This window comes from Macrobrachium nipponense, chromosome 32 (genome assembly GCF_015104395.2).
Source record: "Macrobrachium nipponense isolate FS-2020 chromosome 32, ASM1510439v2, whole genome shotgun sequence".
NCBI classification, from domain to species: Eukaryota; Metazoa; Arthropoda; class Malacostraca; order Decapoda; family Palaemonidae; genus Macrobrachium; species Macrobrachium nipponense.
Window position 1 is genome coordinate 60,229,106 of NC_061094.1, and position 19,843 is coordinate 60,248,948.

The window sequence follows — 19,843 nt, forward strand, 5'->3', positions numbered from 1 at the left end:
CAATACTGTACATAAGAAATGAAAAAACTCAAGTTTTATGAATACAGTGCTGAAAACTGAAAGCTAAATCAAAGCACTGATGTTGAGAAATTCTCAAAGTTAAACCAGAGTATTTATGCTGAAAAATGAAAGCGCACTCCTGCATTTTTTCCCATCAATAGAAAAAAATTAAGATATATCATATAAATACCTTACTATCACTGTAAGATGAAAACGAAGCAAGTGTTCACAGACATCGTCACAATATGTATAAATCGCATACACAAGGTTATGTACCATTCTCTACAGAGCTCCAAGCAAGAACCTACTATCATTCTTTGTGGAGAAAACAAGAAAAAAAAAATGCTTGAACATTTAATTCCCTTCCAAAACACAGTTCAACTACTCATCTTTAGAAAATTGGTTACCATCTACATAATCCCTAACCAAACACATTACAATAACCTTATGAAAGCTTTCAACTCGACAAGGTTATTCTTCGTGATGGAAAACATCCTAATGATCATTCAGTGAAAAAGCAAGCTATCAAAGAGTTGATCTAATAGCAACTATGATTGGAATGCCGTTTTAATGAATTGTTATTGTCCAAGAGATGCATAGTCTCCAACTACTAAATATTCTCCAAGGAGTTATTGCCAAGAATAACATGATCTTTAAAGGGGTTTCAGGGCATTGGTACTAGTTATCTCTCTGCTCCCTCTATCACCACAACTAAACATCAAAAATTATTCCATACTGTAATTTTTTCTACAGTCTGCTCATTCTCTTGGAGAAAGAAAGTGACAAACTGTTCCAAAGAACATTCTAATTTTAGAAAAAGCAGGAGTTGCACAGATCAAATATTGTGTCAAGTCATTATAAAATCACCTTCTGATGGTTCTGTTGATTACTAGAAAGCATTTAACAGCACCAACAGTCTTCCATCACTGTGGTATCATCATTAAATACATAGAGCTAATACATAGACAGTACTACCCATGAATGGCATAGGTGCAACATTACATTCATGGACTCTTATCACATGAATTTGCAGTAAACAGTGGGGTACTACAAGGTTGAGTTATGTTACTATTGCCATTTGCCTTTCTCATGGAATTTATAATGGAAAAAGTGGTTAAAGATTAAAGAGAGAGTTTAGTGTGAAGTATGTAATGATAAAAATATGGGAGATATAAATACAGAGATGATCCTTTTTACATCAGAAATAGGATTTATGTTTCAGAGATGATGCTGCTTAATCGGAAGGAGGATTTTTAATTATTATTATTTTTGAAGGTTATTGCTGCTTCAGTGGCATTGATTTTATAGATTCTTCTCTATTCTTCTGATAGAGGATTTCTCGTTGTTACTAGACTGGTAACTTATCTTATTCAAGAGCATAAGCCCTTGATGAATACCAGGCAAGAGGCCTTCCTGATACCAATTACATAATATGAGAAAAAACATCACGAAAGCAGACAATACCATAATGCTGCAGCGAAATACCACCCCATTGCAAGACAACACCACCATCAAAGACAATACTGAAATAGACACCCGGAGTAATACCAGCAGTAACCTCACACAGCTGTCGGCCAATCAAAATTCGGTCCACGGTGATGTCATGCAACCTCGTGATGCCACACAGATGTCGGCAAATCAAAATTCGGCCCGCAGTGACATCCCGCAACCCTGAAGATCGACCAGGTTACAGCAGCACAAATATCAAGTCTAGAGACTGGATTGAAGCCAGTCCCCAACAGCCAATAGGAAACCAGCTCTGTGCGCTCTGAAAACCAAAATTCAGCGCTCAGAAGAACAAGGCTGAACCCTTGATATAAAAGAGAAGACTCTACACCAGCCAAGGTCCCTCAGCCCCTCCACCTGAGAGGATGCCTGGAAGAGCTAGGCGAAACGTCAAGGTAGAATATTTAAGATATTCAAAATAGTATCAGTTTTTGACATACATTTTAGTACATACAGTATTATAATTGACTAATTCTACGGGGTTCACACCTCACATTTCACCGACTTCTGTGAAACAAAATATTTATACTGATTTTATCCCTGCTCTTATGATGCCCAACATATGTGTGTTACTCACCAATCTTAGTAAGGACGAGAAAGCAGCCAATATAAAAAAAACAAAGGAGAACCTCTACAAGATCAATGCTGCTAAAGCAGCAATAAACTTTAACAAGACATGCTTGAAAGAGGGTCTCCAACCCAATTATTATTATTATTTATTAATCATTATTATTATTATTATTTTTATTATTATTATTGTTATTAAGTATATTTTACCTAGACCAGAGATAAGGATTTGCCCGCATTAATAATAAAGTTTAGATTTTATACGTTCATCCTCAGCTTTTGGAAAATTTTATACCTAGATCAACTGAAAATATATCTAGCAATGGGACTAAAAGATAAATACAATCAAAGAAAACCAGAAATAATGAAACAGACGCTAAAAGGGATGTAATACAAAAGACTGATTAAGGAGGTTCAAGTCTTTTAAACATTCATAAACAATGATCTCCACAGGCTCTCTTGAGTTGCAAAAATTAAAAAAAAGGTATATCAACAACAGGCAAGTTGAATGAAATCTGGAAATCAAACATAGGAAAATTACTTATAAAAGTAAGTTAATATTTTTTCTAATACAAACTATATGAAGACATAAATCCTGATATAACATGCTACATCTATGAAATCTTGTCAAATTTTAGAATACAGGATCTATACAGTAACTACAATATACCCTAGTACCAAGAAGTTTCTACTTAAAAAATCATCATATGTACCAACAAATTAATTACTGTTATGTATATTCTAACACTAGAAAATAAGGATCATCTCATAAGGCCAACACAATTCTAAATAAAATAAAAAACTTCTATATTTCTAAGATCAGCTTCTTTAGATAAGTGTACAATATTACTTTCTAAATGCTTCCTCTCCAATTCTTTTGTTCTGTCATTTTATGAGCATTCTCCTATCTACACAACAACAGCATCCAATAATCACTAAACTTTCAATAAGCAAGCTTTGAAGAAATGTTTTTCCCCTTAAATTTTTCATTAAAATTCATGCTACTATCAAACAACTTTACAACATTCGACAACCTTAATCCTAACTACAATCATTCTTATTGGCTGAACCTACTCCAGTTTTGACAGCTTTATCAGCATCTTAACATCCTCTAAGACTATGCAACTATGCACTAAAATCTCAACATTTGTACCAGTCTTGTAGATTATACAATGAAACATTTGCCGTAAAGAGTGATTTTTGATAAATTTTGTTTGTTTGTATGGTTTTTCAACGTTGCATGGAACCAGTGGTTATTCAGCAACGGGACAACGGCTTTATGTGACTACCAAACCACGTCCAGAGTGAACTTCTATCACCAGAAATACATATCTCTGACCCCTCAATGGAATGCCTGAGAATTGAACTCTCAGCCACCGAGGTGGCAAGCCAGGCCAAGACCAAACCGACCACGCCTCTGAGGCACTATACCAATTTTGAAAAGCTTGTATAATACTTCAACTAACCAATAATCAAACTCATGTCTGACGACAACTTTTCAACTACCACACAGCAGACAGATCCTGTTGTGCATCAGTTGGAGATTTGGAGCCCACAGAATCAATAGCATAGTGTGAACCTTTGGATCTTATTAGTTCAAGAATATATACATGATATCTTTGCATACCATATAAGGGTGCCAGCTTGGTGTAAAGCAGAATGAATTAATAGTAACTGGAGTTGTTATACTTTTTCACTAAATAAGCAGATTATCTCTTGGGATAATTTCATGTGTAGGCTTTTCCCTGGATTGAGAATCTTGAAAGAGCAATCCTACATGTGCAGTGTAAACGCAGAAGTTTGATATGCAGTGGACAACAGCAAAATGAGGCCACTTGTTTTTTGTTCCAATTTTGAGGTTTGTATAACTGGATAGTAGAAATTAGCATGCTTTATTGAGACATGCATAATAATTGGGCAGGAAAAATTTACAAAATATGCATGATTATATGATTTGCATATACTGTGAGTAATATAATCATGTATAGTACATGTATATATACAAGTGTAAACATGTATATATACAAGTGAAGTAGTAAACAGGCATTTTGAATAACTATTGGAATGTTCTCTAGTAGTATTCATTTTTTGGAAGAGAAGTTAAAAAAATTTTTTTATTTGATTTAACAAACCTTCCACATATACAATTACTAGCTACACATCATATGTAACATGAACAATCCTGACAGGGAAAACTTTCCACGGGTAGTCAACAAATTGTATGTTTAAATACAAACAATGATCAGCACCTTTACAAGTTAAAAGAATGATGTAATTAAAGTTGAAACCCAAGCAGGGATATTATTTTACTGTAAGCCCTTGACTCACAGACCAAGGCTGTACTAGTCTATGATGAGTGATTTTCCCCAGTTCAATATGCAGCAACTGCAAAAATGACCTACAGCCTCTAAAGAAGAGACTTTAGCTTTTTAGATGTAGCTTCATCCAGACCCAAATTGCAATCCTTTCCACCCCTATCATTTGTATTTAGAGCCTAAATTGCACACAGATTAATAAGGACAAATTTTCAAATGTTCAGACACTATTGAGAAGGTGAAAGAACCTATGCATTAAATAAGAAAGAACTTAGTCTAGCTTTTGGTTATATTGACTGGGATTGTTAGAAAGCCACAGGCAAGTCAATCATCAAGTAAGAATGCCTAAAAATTTTTGAAGAGGAGAATCTCCTGAATATACAAATAAGCAGGATCTAAGATTTGAAAAGGATACCAATGGAATAAGTCAGAAGGGCAAGGATGCTTCCTAAATTTACAAAAAGGAGTCAATGTATCCTAATCAGTTATGACAGAAACTGAGCGAGTTCAGACAATTTACAAATAACTTTTAAAAGTTAGAAATAACTTTAAAAAGGATAGAAGCCTAAGAGCTTTGGTCTTTAAATAATATAATTTCATGTATACTATATCAAATACAAGAGGCCAGTGATTTTGTCCATGTATGCATAATGTAAAGGAAAAAATTCCGAAAGCAATATAAGCAAAGTTTTGACAAAATACATGTGATGCTGGCAAAGGTAAAAAGATGGGAGATCATTTCAATTTCAATTTCAATTTTACTGCAGGAAATTCAAAACTATGCCTTTCATAAATCTAAAAGCATTTGCACTGTCCTCTTATGTTATTTCTATTTAATGATGTTTTCAAATATTTTCAAGATAATGCAATAACATCACCCTCAAGGCAATGAGATTTGATTTTTACAAACAATGGAAAATTCAAAAGATTTACACAATTGTAACGTTCTCAAGTCACAACTGTATACAGACTAAGACTCTTTCTTCTTAAGCTGTATTAAGAACTAGTATTTACGGTACTCCCTATGAAAACATGGAAAAAATGTTCAAATTTAACATTCTAAAATCTCATTTTGAAATTAAAAAACAAATAGTATACCCATAAATGAACTAGGTTACAGAAATAAAGCTGAACACTTAGAATTACAGGAAATAACTAATAAAATTGTGGTGACTTATGATAACTATCCTCCACTTTGAAATGAAAGAACTATACCCATAAATGAAATAAAGTTGCAGAAACAAGGCTGAACACTTAGAATTACAGGTACTAACTAATCATATAATTGAGATGACGTGTGATAATGATTCTTCCTCTTTTTTTTCAGAGAGAGAGAGAGAGAGAGAGAGAGAGAGAGAGAGAGAGAGAGAGAGAGAGAGAGAGAGAGAGAGAGAGAGAGAGAGAGAGAGAGAGAGAGAGAGAGAGAGACCGAGAGAGTCGAATTAGAGGAGAGAAGAAGAGAGAGAGAGAGAGAGAGAGAGATAATTAATCCATAAACTCATAACACAGCATGACAAAAAGGCAACTACGTGACTATTCCTCCATGTTTCCCTCAAATGATGTGATCTACATACTATGCACTGTGTACTATAATGTAAAAACTTTTGAAGCAATGCAGTGTACTGTATCCCCAAAGTACCATGATTACCTGCTAACCAAGCAAACCAGTGAAAATAACTAGAAAAAAGCTCCTACATCAAAATAGGTTAAACCATATGTACAATGTACAACACAATATAATAAATTTGAAATACAAAAGACAACTAATAAATTACAATACAATTTGGTGAAAATGAAACTGAAAAGTTTTGGGCATAAGTAAAGAATTATTTAACATTGCAGAATGCCTGTCTCTTCCATCACAACATTACTCAGCCTCCTTAAATTCTTCATGTTTGTATCGCTATCTTTTTAAATTACAATTTTCTGCCAATTTCCATTTGCAGATTTTGTCTAAAAATCAATATTACACATCCTCCAGCAGTAAAGGACATTTCTGAAATTGCCTGCCACTATAATTTTTCAAACATTACAATTTACAACACAAGTCCTGCTAAATTATATAATTACAGGATTTAAAATTTCACCTCACGTTGAAGGGCATTAAAAATAAGGAATATTCTTTCATATTCTTAATTTCAAGTTATATAATTTGCTACAAATGTTTGAGAATCAGTGGTCTGAGTTACTTGGACCTTCTCATTCTCAAATGTACCACTTATGGTAAATTTTACATTCAAGCCTTTACATATGTAGAACATTTGAGAGATGGAATACAGAAAACCACTTTCCTTCAGTCCCTTAAAGCACAAAGCTGTGATTCATCATAAAACATAAAGGAACATTCATTTTCTTGCAAAAAATATTTCCTAGCATCAGATTATCATTATTATAAATTCAATAAGACCACTGAGTCACATTCGTAGACTATGAAGTGACTTTCGCCTTAATGAAAAGGTGACAATTGGAGCAAGTTACATAGGTTGGGCTGGTAGGGGAGCAGACAGAATGTCAGCGATGGCAAGCAATGCAGCCAGGGATAACGGATGTTGGAAAGAATCTTCAGAACGGCCTGCAGGGGGCAGCATAAGGATTACTGAATGCAATATTCTTTCATGAAGAATACCTTTCCATGAGGAAATCTTTTTTTAATACATTCTTCTTTCTTTACTCCTGTTAATCCTATTACTATGCAATGTTTCAGGATGACACTCAAATTTCAGAAGTACTAAATTTTACCTTTCCTCTAGATGCAAATGTACAATAACTCATTATTTTATTTGTTCTTTCAAAATTTTATGCTAACAAAATTCTTTTATCTCTAGCTTACATTTTATACTGTCACACTGTAGGGTTATACTATCACACTGTAGGACTTACAGTACTATACATCTTGTTCTGTCCACTGCAAAACTTTTACACCTGCAAAATATCCTCAAACATGGGAATTTCTATACAGATCATACTTTATTTTTACATGGCTACAATACACATAAAAGAATTAATTTAAATAATCTGCATTAGTAAGCTTAGAACATAAAACTATTCAATTTTACTTAAATCTTCTGCTGGAACAAAGATTAAAATAAACAAAATTTGGCATACAAATCAATCAATGACTTGTACAAATCCCACTAAATAAAAAAGTTATTTTCCCCCTAAAACGATATTTCTAGAAAATATGAAATCTTTACGTACATATTCATATGCAGAACAAAGTGTTAAGTCAACTAAAGTGTTATAGAAACATGGAACCAAGCATTCACTGGTTACATAAAAACAAAAACCCATACAGCTAACTAAGACAGAATGCAGTAGCACACTATTTTTTTTTTTTTTTAAGTTTCATAAAACTGTTGTTGTTCATGGTTGCTCAAGTGGCTTCAGAACAAGAAAAAGTCATTTTGGTCACACAAATATTACCCAACATTCACCAACACATCTGTCAAATGTTTAGTACCTCTTTTTATGTGGAAAAAAAATAACAAAGCACATCAAAATAGTACCCACTGATTACATGACTAAAAAACAAAAAACAAAAAAAAAACACATTAAAAAGTGAATAGTCTAAAAGATCAGGAAGAATGAGATGGCTTCAGATAACTTACGATATATCCTTTTTACGGCTAATCAAACGACTGGCAGTCCCCCTGGTCCGCCTGAAAGGAGTCATGATGTTGGGATGGTAAAAACAGGGACTGACTCACAGTCAAAAATGTGAACTTGGTTAGGCAGGTAATTATGAGACTATCACAGATTAAACTATAAATGGCAACTCATGAAACAATTTAACTATGCATAACCAGCAATATTTATAACTTCACTGGTTTACACTATCATCTATCAAGCTAACTACTGCTTCAGCCAGTAACTATTCAAATCTGCAATAACCCCCAGTAAAAAGCACACCATTCACCTGAATGTCTAGGCTTAGTTGTTACCCTGTAATACCAGAGAATGGAGAATGAAACTCCTGAATCTATGCCTTACTACAAAGGTTCTTTGTACATTCATATTGATATTAGGATGCATAAAGAGAGACAACTAGGTTGACACATCTGAAAGTCAATATGTATATCAATATAAATTTCAGTAATGTGTACATACTCTATTGTTTGAAGTTATACAATGTCGAAGGTATGCCCTGTAATCAATTCAAACACAGACTGTAAAAGGATAAATAAACAAGAACTCTGTCTTTACTCGAATCTTCAAAGTTAGTGATCTTATTCCAATATTCCACAAAGTGGTAAATTACCAAATTACCAACAAGACACTTAAAAACATTTGCTTTCTAAATCATAAAGTACGTTACACACTAGAAAATAACTTAAAAATTACTTCTTTGCCAATTTAGGATTTGCCTAGGCCCTCAACAAGTCTATAAGCTTCATTCCATGAATAACCTTTCAAAATTTTTTTTAGCTATAATAACTAAGGAAACTAGTTGAACTTCTAACAAAAGACCTATCCCAGAAAACTGGATAAGCCTGGTTTTCACAAAAAGATCTAGAACAGATAATGTTGATGACATCACACTAATAAATAAATGGCTATTTTCAACAACTCTGGGTACTTTTAAAAGAATTTAAGCTTGATCCATTTGAAATCTTTAGCAATGCCATCCTAAATAATAGTAATGTTGACTTTATGATAAAATAAATTTGTAGGTATTTAAAGTTTTTGAAAATCACACCTCAAGTCAATAAAACTAAGTAGAAACCTTTTATACAGATTCCTCCTTTCTTCAGCAACCTAACATGAACAGACACTTAGGGAACCCACATTATATCGGAATTCCTTAAACTAACTCAGTCTAATTCATGCCTTCAATCTCTTCTCTCATCCTATGGAATTACAGCTCTGTACAACTTGTAATGGACACATACTTGCCAAATTACGTATATTATTAAACTGCAAAACCGATTCATCACAGATATCCAAAGAAGATAGTTAAACGAATAGTAAAATAAAGGTAAATATTAAAAAGAACTTCTCTCTCCATAATTGTGAATGTTTCTGACAAAATAAAAACCTTTGAAAACTGGCTACCAGACAAATCAATTAATACTGTTCCCATCAGAATTTTTTTAAAAACCTGAAAAATTGAAAATCTAACTTATTGATAAACTACTAAAAGTTGCTGGTGCATCAGTGTCAGATACACAAATACAATCAGTAGGCAAGTGCCTTTCATATGATTATGGACAACACAATCTACCTTAAAATTTTTCCAGTTGCAAACACTGAATACTGATGTGCAGTACAGTGATAAAAACTACTTCCTGAAAACGATCAAAGTCTTTGGAAAATCACACATTTTTTCAAGCTATTAATCCCATTTTTCATACAAACCCATTATACGTACTTACACTCGGCCATTTAATCTACCCTGAAAGGAGTTACAGATGGTATTTCTCCATTCCTTAAATTCCTCTTTTATACCGTTACTTTTTTCCTTCTCTATATAAATTACCATAATCAATCTTATCTCTTCTCTTAGATTTTGTAAATGCAGAAGTGTCATGAACTTTACAATAGCCCTATCACCACAGGTACCACACGTCTCATGCTACCCTCTAACAACTATGTATACTGCAATTGACATCATACATGTTATTGTACTTGTTAAACTCAAGATCTTTTAGTTAAAAATCCTGTACTATGGCCTTTGAAGTATCCTTAAAACATACAGTAAACTACTGACAGGACAAAACTTACAGCAGAAAGGCTACATTAACAGGTAAACTTGGACAAAAACATTTATAACCTAGCCACCAACCTCAATTCCATTTGTACTCATACAAATTGAATTTTTACAGTACGTATTCATAATCTGGTCTTTGTATCCTGAATAAGTTCACTGAAAGCAAGTTTTAGAAGGTAATGACTGTTACAACTCGCCAGGTGTATGATAAGTAGTTTGCCACTCTACTAAAGACCTGCATTTCATTCCAAAAGATAAAGTTGATCTATACTTTTGACAAAGATTTTCATGCTTAATTAGTCAACAAGTACCCAACTCTGCCACTTTACTAAAGATCTGCATTTTATTCCTGCAGAAGTTGATCTATACTTTTGATTAAGATTTTCATACTTAATAAATCAACATGTACCCAAAAATTTAAAACCTAGACAGTACCACAGGCACTTTACCCATTTTCTAATAGCATTGTCCAGGAACTTCAAGGTTTGCCATCCTTCCCAAACAAGTAAACTGAGGCATAATTGAGGGGAAACACACAGAAAAAAAACTTACAATGAAGAACTGAGGGTATAACTGAGGGTATATAACTACTATCATTTAATGCTGAAAGCAGCAAAATATTTGGAGTAAACAAATAGGCCCAGATATGGAATATGGATTGGAGAAAGTGCAAAACTACTCCACAAAGCACCCTTGTTAACCCATGGCAAATATAGCACAAATTAAGCATAAATTACATTTTGATTTGAAGGAACCATATGATCAATGGGCTGAAAAACTGAAAAAAGCAAGTAGGTACTCACAGTAACAGCGGCAGCAAGCTGTTCCCTAAGCATAAGGCAAAACGACCACCTTACCAATAAATGGACTCTAAGACTAGCAGGGCAACACTGGGAACGCATCCCTTCAGGAGCCAAGGGGGGTGGGAATCGGGGCCTATGATGTGGGGCTTTTCTCCTTGTAAAATTTTTCAAGTTGATTTGACAGAAACTGTTCGCTCAGAGAAAGGATGTTTTATTTTTTATTTTTAATAACTCATCTCTTATATTTCCTAAAACCTTCTGTTACTTCATTCCAGTGAACACCATCTTCTTTGGAAGCTTGAATTGCATGTCAATGGCCCTTGGCCTCGTTCCATATGAATTTGGTTCATCTTCTGAATAATAATACTGTGACAATAATATTAATGGGTTTGTAAGAACAAATGTGAGCAATGAACAGAAATAAAATGTAATATAAATACTGTACATACATCCAAATGGCAGTATTAGAATTATCTAACATCTATTGCCTGTTCTTGTGTCCACACAATCCCTGGCACACAAAGTTGGTGTGAAACATTAAAATGCTGGTAGACCACCCAACACTGATCACATCTGGTTTTCTTTAAAAATCATTAATGCACCATAAAAATTAGCCAAGTTCATCAGCAGACTGAACCTAAAGAATTCTCGAAGAGACTACAATATGTTCATATGTTCTCTCAAAAGCATCCAAAGCATTCTATCAATACCTCCAGTCCAACTTTCATTAACATAAAACAAATGTCCCTTGACATACAAGAAGGTCATCACCTTCACAGTCACTATAAAAAAAGAAAAAAAAACTAAACTATACGCAGCTAATACAATTGTAACATTAACCCGTAGCTTTCTCAACCTTTTTCAAATACAACCAACAATACAAGGAATGAAATAAAAAATTTTCAAGGGCACTGATAGAATAACTACATAATGAGAGACTGACCTGACTTATGGATGATCAAATGCTAAAGTAAAAGTAGAGCTATCCTGTCATTTACAAAGGCATTCAGAACTTGGGACAAAGATGAAAAAACACAACAAGACTTTGCAACAGTGATGTGGTCTTTCTTATACACTATTTTTCAATTACTCCCTCAACAATAAAGGGTTATTTTATCTACACAAAAACAATCTTCATCTTTTTCAATAAAACTAGGAAATTATAATTAAGATGTAAAAGCTTTTTTAACAAGATTATTATGTACTTTCATGCATGCATACCTGTACTAAAAAATACAGGGCCAGAATGTATTCCACATGGATTAATTCTTTATTCCAACATCATTTGAGAAAAATATTACACCCCACTTCAGTGTTCCATAAGCTCTTCTGCTAGGCGAACTCAAAAGACAAACAACACAAAAGAAAAGAAGCACCAAGTTCACCCACCATCCACCATACATTTTCTGAGCAACGTACTTGCAATGCCTAAAACCTCAGCAGAATTAAATCCTCCTTTAAGGAATCCATGACACTGTACACATTCTCTAAACAGCCACTGCAATGCACTACTATAACCATCACCTTCCCTACTCCTCTTACTTATCAAATGGGAAAAAAATACCATGTTAGTAAAAGCATTCTCTAGGTATAAAGGTATCTTGTGAATATACAGGACTGGGATAGAGTAATCTTGTATTTTCCTGAAACCCAACACCTCTACATAGTACGTACTCTCCTCAATAAGAACCCTTCCCAGGTTACCTGGAAGAAATAGTCAGGAGTGAGTGTAGTTTAGCAGTTTAAGAGGGAATTCAGCTGAATGTGGATGCTACTTCGTGCTGTGCATGAGTGGCAACACAAGATCTGGAATACTTTGTATCCCAATGATGTCCATTTTTGACAGCCTTTGCCTCAAGAATCCTTTGAGATGGCTGTTATCTCATGCATTTGTAATAAATGCACTTTGATAACCCCATTTATAATTGCATTTTATGTGTACTCTTTGAGTGGTGCTAACACTAAGACTTTTGGATCTTACAATCCCTAAGCTGTCGAAAGTACGTTTTTATTTTCTATAAATATTCTGAGGAACTTTGTTAAACATCTTTGTGAAGTCTGGGACCACTGAAAGCCTGCCTTTGCCAGAGAGGAAATTGTCCTATACATGTTGGAATCATTTTTGTTCGTTCACTAGCCTCCAAATATTCTACATCCTTACACTTTCTTGAATGTCCACAGTAAATCTCTTCCTTTAAAATGTTGTCTCAATCATTTACACTGGAGCCTTTAAAATTCAAGTTATGTGAAGTGTAAACACATACTACTAAAGACTGCAGAAAGGTGATATAAATAAAAAATCTACAAAAATTTATATATTAAACTAAACATGCCAACATTTTAACTGAAACAGGCAAAGCACTACGTGTTAGGCTAAACATACCAACACTTACAAAGGTGGAACACAACTAAAGCAACAGGCAAGGAAAATGCAATATCAAAAATGAAATAAAACTGCTGAACGTGGGACCAAGAAGGAGGTTATATGCAGTAAGCACTACTTTTGTGATTATTGGATTCATGATTTTTTGCCAATGCATTACTAACTTCACAAAAATCAATATTGATAACTAAATTTAATACATTAGGAAAATAACTTTAGTGATCTCTCCAATCACAATTCAATAGCTCTTAAGAGGCTTCACCAGCAGCCATTTTGCTGTGCTGGAAGAGACACGGAGACATCATGAACATCGATTAAATGACTTGCAAACACTTGTGCAATACTAGCACTGAATCAATCAGCCTCCAGCAATGTTGATGTATACCTTTCCATACTCTAGACGTGTTTTGGGTACCTCACTGAGAATTACCCTAGCAACTTCTGATAATTGAATGTGATGCAAATTTGCTAGAGAGAGAGAGAGAGAGAGAGAGAGAGACCTTACCTTACAGACCTTACAGTTCGTTCGGGTTGCCCCAGGTCCCTCAGTGTGACGCACCTCTAATGTCTACCAGAGAGTTGCTAGTACATCTTCCGGTATATTTTGCATCTTCCAATCTTGGATGGTCTGGGATGCAGTTTAGATATTTGTCGAGCTTATTCTTAAACACATCTACGCTCACTCCTGATATATTCCTCAGATGAGCTGGCAACGCATTGAATAGACGCTGCATTATCGATGCTGGTGTGTAGTGGATTAATGTCCTGTGTGCTTTCCTTATTTTTCCTGGTATTGTTTTGGGCACTATTAATCTACCTCTGCTTGCTCTTTCTGATATTTTTAGTTCCATGATATTTTCTGTTATTCCTTCTATATGTTTCCATGCCTGAATTATCATGTAGCGTTCTCTTCTCCTTTCTAGACTATATAATTTTAATGATTGTAGTCTTTCCAGTAGTCAAGGTCCTTAACTTCTTCTATTCTAGCTGTAAAGGACCTTTGTACACACTCTATTTGTGCAATATCCTTTTGATAGTGTGGGTACCATATCATATTGCAATATTCAAGTGGACTACGAACATATGTTTTATAAAGCTAATCATGTGTTCAGCTTTTCTTGTTTTGCAGTGCCGTAACAACATTCCCATTTTTGCTTTACATTTTGCCAAAAGAATTGCTATTTGATCATTGCATAACATGTTCCTATTCATCATCACACCAAGGTCTTTAACTGCTTCCTTATTTGTGATTGTCTCATTATTAGGTCCCCTATATGCATATAGCTTTCCTTCTCTGTCTCCATAATTTATTGATTCAAATTTATCAGAGTTAAATACCATCCTATTTTCCTCTGCCCAATCATATACTTTAAGGTCTCTTTGTAGAGCGTTCCTATCTTCATCACAAGTAATTTCTCTACTTATTCTTGTGTCATCAGCGAAACTACTCACTACCGAATCCTTAACATTACTGTCTATGTCTTCAATCATAATAACAAACAGTATTGCAGCTAACACCGTACCTTGTGGCACACCGGATATTACCTTGGTTTCATCCGATTTCTCATCGTTTGCAATAACTATCTGTTTTCTGTTGTGTAAAAATTCTTTTAACCATCTTCCTATTTTATCTACGATATTGTGTTTTCTAATTTTCTTTGCTAATATATTATGGTCTACTTTGTCAAAAGCTTTTGCAAAGTCTAGATATACCACATCTGTTTCATTCCGCTTTTCATATTTTTGAATATGTTCTCACGGTGGACTAACAGTTGGGTTTGTGTACTTTTTCCGGGTACGAAACCGTGTTGTCCTATATTAAACAAATTATTTTTTATTAAATGTTTCATAATATTTTTCTTCATTACCCTTTCATACACTTTCATAATATGTGATGTTAGACTCACAGGCTATAATTACTTGCCTCAAGTCTTGATCCACTTTTGAAAGTAGGGGTGATATAGCTAATTTGTGCTCATCATAAATCTTGCCTGTATCTACACTTTGTCTTAATAATATTGCAAGTGGCTTTGCGATAGAATGAACTACTTTCTTTAACAAAATAGCAGGGATTCCATCAGGCCCTGCAGCAGCTCCATTTTTAATTTCATTAATTGCCTGCACAATATCAGCTTCATTAATTTCTATGTCAGCTAAATATTCACTATTTTCGTCCCTTACTTCTATATCATTCTCTTCTTATCTATTCTAGGGGTGAATTCTCTCTATATCGTTCTGCAGTATGTTGCAAATTTCCTTTTTTTTCATTCGTTAATCTCCCTTTCAATTCTCAGAGGGCCTATTTCTATTCTTCTTTTATTCATCTTCTTCGCATATGAGTATAATAGTTTGGGGTTTTGCTTGATATTTAATAGAGGTTTTTCTTCCAAGTCCCGTTTTTCATTTTCTTTGATTGTATAATCTTTTGTTCTGCATTTTCTATCTTACTTTTTAGTTCTATAACTTTCCATGCATTTTTTTCTTTTGCAAGACCTTTTTTCCACTTTCTGATTTTCTGGAACAAGATCCTTCTGTCTCTTGGTATGCATGAATGATGTTTACTTTTCTTCTTCGGTATATACTTATCCACTATTTTCTCTAATATATAATATCTCCGTATTTACTCTTATGTCATCGCTTACGAAAATGTTATCCCAATCTTTGTTAATTCTTCATTTATTTCTGACCATTTTATATTTTTACTGTAGAAGTTGTATTTTCCATATCCTTCCCACTTTTTCATTTCTTGCTTATCTCTGTTTTCACTTGCTTTGGGTAATGAACTGTTTAATTCTATGACATTATGGTCTGAAATACTCGCATTATAAACTATTATTTCTTTAACATAATTCACCTCGTTCACAAATACTAGGTCCAAAGTATTTTCCTTTCTTGTTGGCAGGTGATTTATTTGTTGAATGTTGTATTCTAGTAGCATATCTAATAGCTTTTCGAATTGCCTCTTATCTTCTGCACTACTATTACTCTCTTTTTTATATGTATAAGTACATCCACAATCTCCTATTCGTTCTTTCCATTCTACGAAAGGAAAGTTGAAGTCACCAGATAGGAGAATAGTCCAGTCCTTGTGATTTCTACATATATCATCCAATTTTTCAATTATTAAGTCAAACTCTTTAGTATTAGGAGGTCTATATATTACTATGTTCATTAATTTTTCAGATTCAAATTCTACCGCTATTAGTTCACATTCTGAGTTACTATATTTCTCATATATTTTTCCTTGTTTTTTGTGTGCTTTCCCATATATTGCGGTTCCCCCTTGATTCCTATTTTTTCTATCTGATCTATAAGTTTGGAACCCTTTTATTTGATCATCATTCCCAGTCTCTTGGGAATACCATGGTTTCACTTATATCATATATCTATTTTCTTTTCAATTTGGGTTAGTTCTTCTAAGTACTCTATTTTTTTTTTGAGTTACTCGTAACTAAACCCTGCGCATTCATCACTATGATGGTTTGCGTGTTTTCTCCTTCATTTAATATTGGTAGTAATAAGGATTTTCCCATGTCTCTTTCCTGTTCTGGTATGTTGTTCTTTTTTTCATTTCCAGAAATTCTGTCATTAAAAAATCCAACTTTTCCATAATATTTGATCTTCCTTCATCATAATTATTCATTTTGTGTCAATCTGCAATTTTCTCCGTTTCTGCAATATCCTCTTGCATAATAAATACAGTTATTATCCCTTAAGTAGAATTTTGGAGCTGATGCATTGAAATTTTTTGCTGACATCTTTGCATATCTCCAATTGGTGGTTTGCTTTTCTCTTTTACCTGATATTCTTGATTTCTCTCTTATTTGTTTCTTTCTTATTTTGGATTTTATTACTTGGTTGGTTATTTATTTGATTATGATCATGGCTACAGGGTGCATATATTTGCATTTTTTGTCGAACTTACATCCTTTTCCTTCTTTTAGGTTTTTGCATATTTTTGGATGCAGATCTCTGCAATCATCCCCATATCATCAAGGTATGCACATTTACCATATATTTCATAGTTGTGACATACCTTAGGATGTTTGTAGTAACATCTTTCTCCAAATCTGCAATTCCCTCTTTCAAAAGGTTGCAGATTTTGTCTTTCTTGTCTATTTTCTCCTCGTTTCCCGCATTGTGTAGATCTGGGTAGAGCCTCTTCGGGATTTGCTTTTATGTTGCCATATCGTAATTTATTTCTTCGTAGGTATGCAGGCTTTATTGCCTCATATGTAGTATCAATGAGTATCTCTGCATCCATACTTTTATCTTGTTCTTTGTTTTCCTTATTTTTTTTTGTCATTTCATTTTTGTTTACTTCTCTTCCGTTTTCCTCTTCTTCTTCTTCTTCTTCCTCTTCTCTTCTTCTTCATCCTCAACTATTTGTACATTCAATCTTGATTTAATAGCATTGTCTATCATGATAGACATGTTGAACAAAAAATTCTTGTATCTTTTCTCATATCTTGTATTACCTCAGCACACTGTGGATGGGTCGGAATGTTGCATGCAGCACATTTTCTGATTAGGTTTTGTGGATTGACTATGCTATACCAAACCTTACACAGTTTGCATGCTTTTGGCATTCTTTTTCCTATGCGTCAATTAGGATATTCACAAGATTCACCTTATCATTTTCTTTGTCGGAATATGTTGGTTTATGTATATTTTCTTTATGAGTCTCTTGACCACTTGGATTTTATTTGGAACTTCTTCAATTATTTTCAAGATGTTTTCATTAGATTTGTTCCAGTTTGAAGGATTATATCCTTCTAATATATCTATGAATGCTTTTGTATCTTTTTGTTAGGACTGTTGCTGATTTCATAGATGAGAAATGCCAGTTCCCTTCCTGCTACCTCATCGTATTGCGAATCTGCTAAAAAACACGATAAATTACACCATCTCTTCCACAGTTGGAACTTACTGCCATCTTGTTCTGATTTACAGTATTACACTTGATAAACTAACTTAGAAGACGCTTTATCCTACTATTTTCACACTAATCTTATCACCGATAGTTCACGAACACTTCTAGATATTTCTCAAATTCTAGTCGTATGTTAAACTTGTGATATCTGTTGATTAATCTGACTTCACGCGGGAACGTCTCACCAAGCAAGATGGCTACTAGGGGGGAGAGAGAGAGAGAGAGAGAGAGAGAGAGAGAGAGTAGAGAGAGAGAAGGAGAGAGAGAGAGAGAGAGAGAGAGAGAGAGAGAGAGAGAGAGTGTGTCAAAGCTTTGTTTTATATGCAAATGTTGAGACTTTAGTACAGCAACAAATGAGTCAAAGCCCTTCAAATTATTGCCTTTATTGCTGAAAGTCTTAATGTCTTTCTTCACTGCCAAGGGGATAACCAGCACACATGAATCAGTCATGGGAGAGAGAGAGGGGACCCTAACCATCTGGGTTCAGGATATGAGCCAGAGACAAGCCAGTTTATCCTTACCAGTAATAGCAAAGGCCACAACTATGTAAGCTGATTTTCATGAGCTGGATGTCACGGTCAGTATGGGAGCTGTCAAAAGCCAATTTGCATTTTTGTTGTTGTTGACACACACAGAAATTGCAAGCTGATAAGGAGGCTACTAAGACTTTTTATTTTTAAGAGATCCTGAAGTAACAGATTTCTTGTAGTTAAGGAGCCATGCAAGCCTTGAATTGGATGAAATCTATGGCATTTCTAACTTGGAAATTCATGGAAATTCAATTAAATAAAGCAAATTCACTAAACTTTATGCAAAGCAACAAAAAAAAATTAGTTTCAGCAATTAACAAGAAAACAACTGGTAAGCATAGAAGCTGACATTTATACCTAAACCATAGTGCCTCTTTACTTTCAGAAATGCCCATGGAAACCTCAATAAATGCTGGAGAAATATTGGCAGCCATTTCAATCACCATTATTTTTGTTGCCAAATGTGTAATCATTTCTCACTTCTTTCTTGTATAAATCCCATTTTAAGTCTTAATCTAAGGCCTTTACCATTTTCTGGCCCCTGACACATGCCTTCATCTGTTAATCATTTTCTAACAGCCGCTCTCCCCTTCTCATCCTATACCCAACCCTTTTCATCATTTAAGCTTTCAGTCTATTTCCAAATTAATGGTCACTAAGTCTTGACAACCTTACTTAACAGCGTAGTCCTCAATGCACTACATAAAAATCTTATCATTTTCTAGCAATACCAATTAAAAATGACAAATTTGTAACAATTTGTATTTTTCATAACTAACAAACCTGATGTCTTAACATCAGGATTAACTAGCGCCAAGCTAGGAGTCCGGTTAAAAACAATAAAAAAAAATTGTAAATGGCAGGAATCTGTGGCATCTGAAACTTAATAGTTGAGGTGGAAGGGAGAACCAACATGTTTGGCATCTGAAACTTAATAGTTGAGGTGGAGGCGAGAATCACCATGTTTTTCACTAACTAGAATTCCTCTTTTGCTTTATAAACACCTTGATTCTTTGGCTCCTAAATTTTCTCTCCGCCCTTGTAAACTCTCTTTTCCTATTCTTTTCCCTACATAAACTTCTTTGCTAATCCTATACCA

At 34.2% G+C, this 19,843-nt stretch overlaps 1 protein-coding gene across 1 annotated transcript in view; it reads right to left on the minus strand.

Annotated features, from left to right (window-relative positions):
* The window catches only part of LOC135207527 (proteasome activator complex subunit 4-like), a 108,795-nt gene that overhangs the window by 67,319 nt on the left and 21,633 nt on the right, over nt 1-19,843 (minus strand). The window contains 1 exon segment of the mRNA XM_064239348.1: nt 7,997-8,047. Coding sequence (XP_064095418.1) covers nt 7,997-8,047 — 51 coding nt within the window.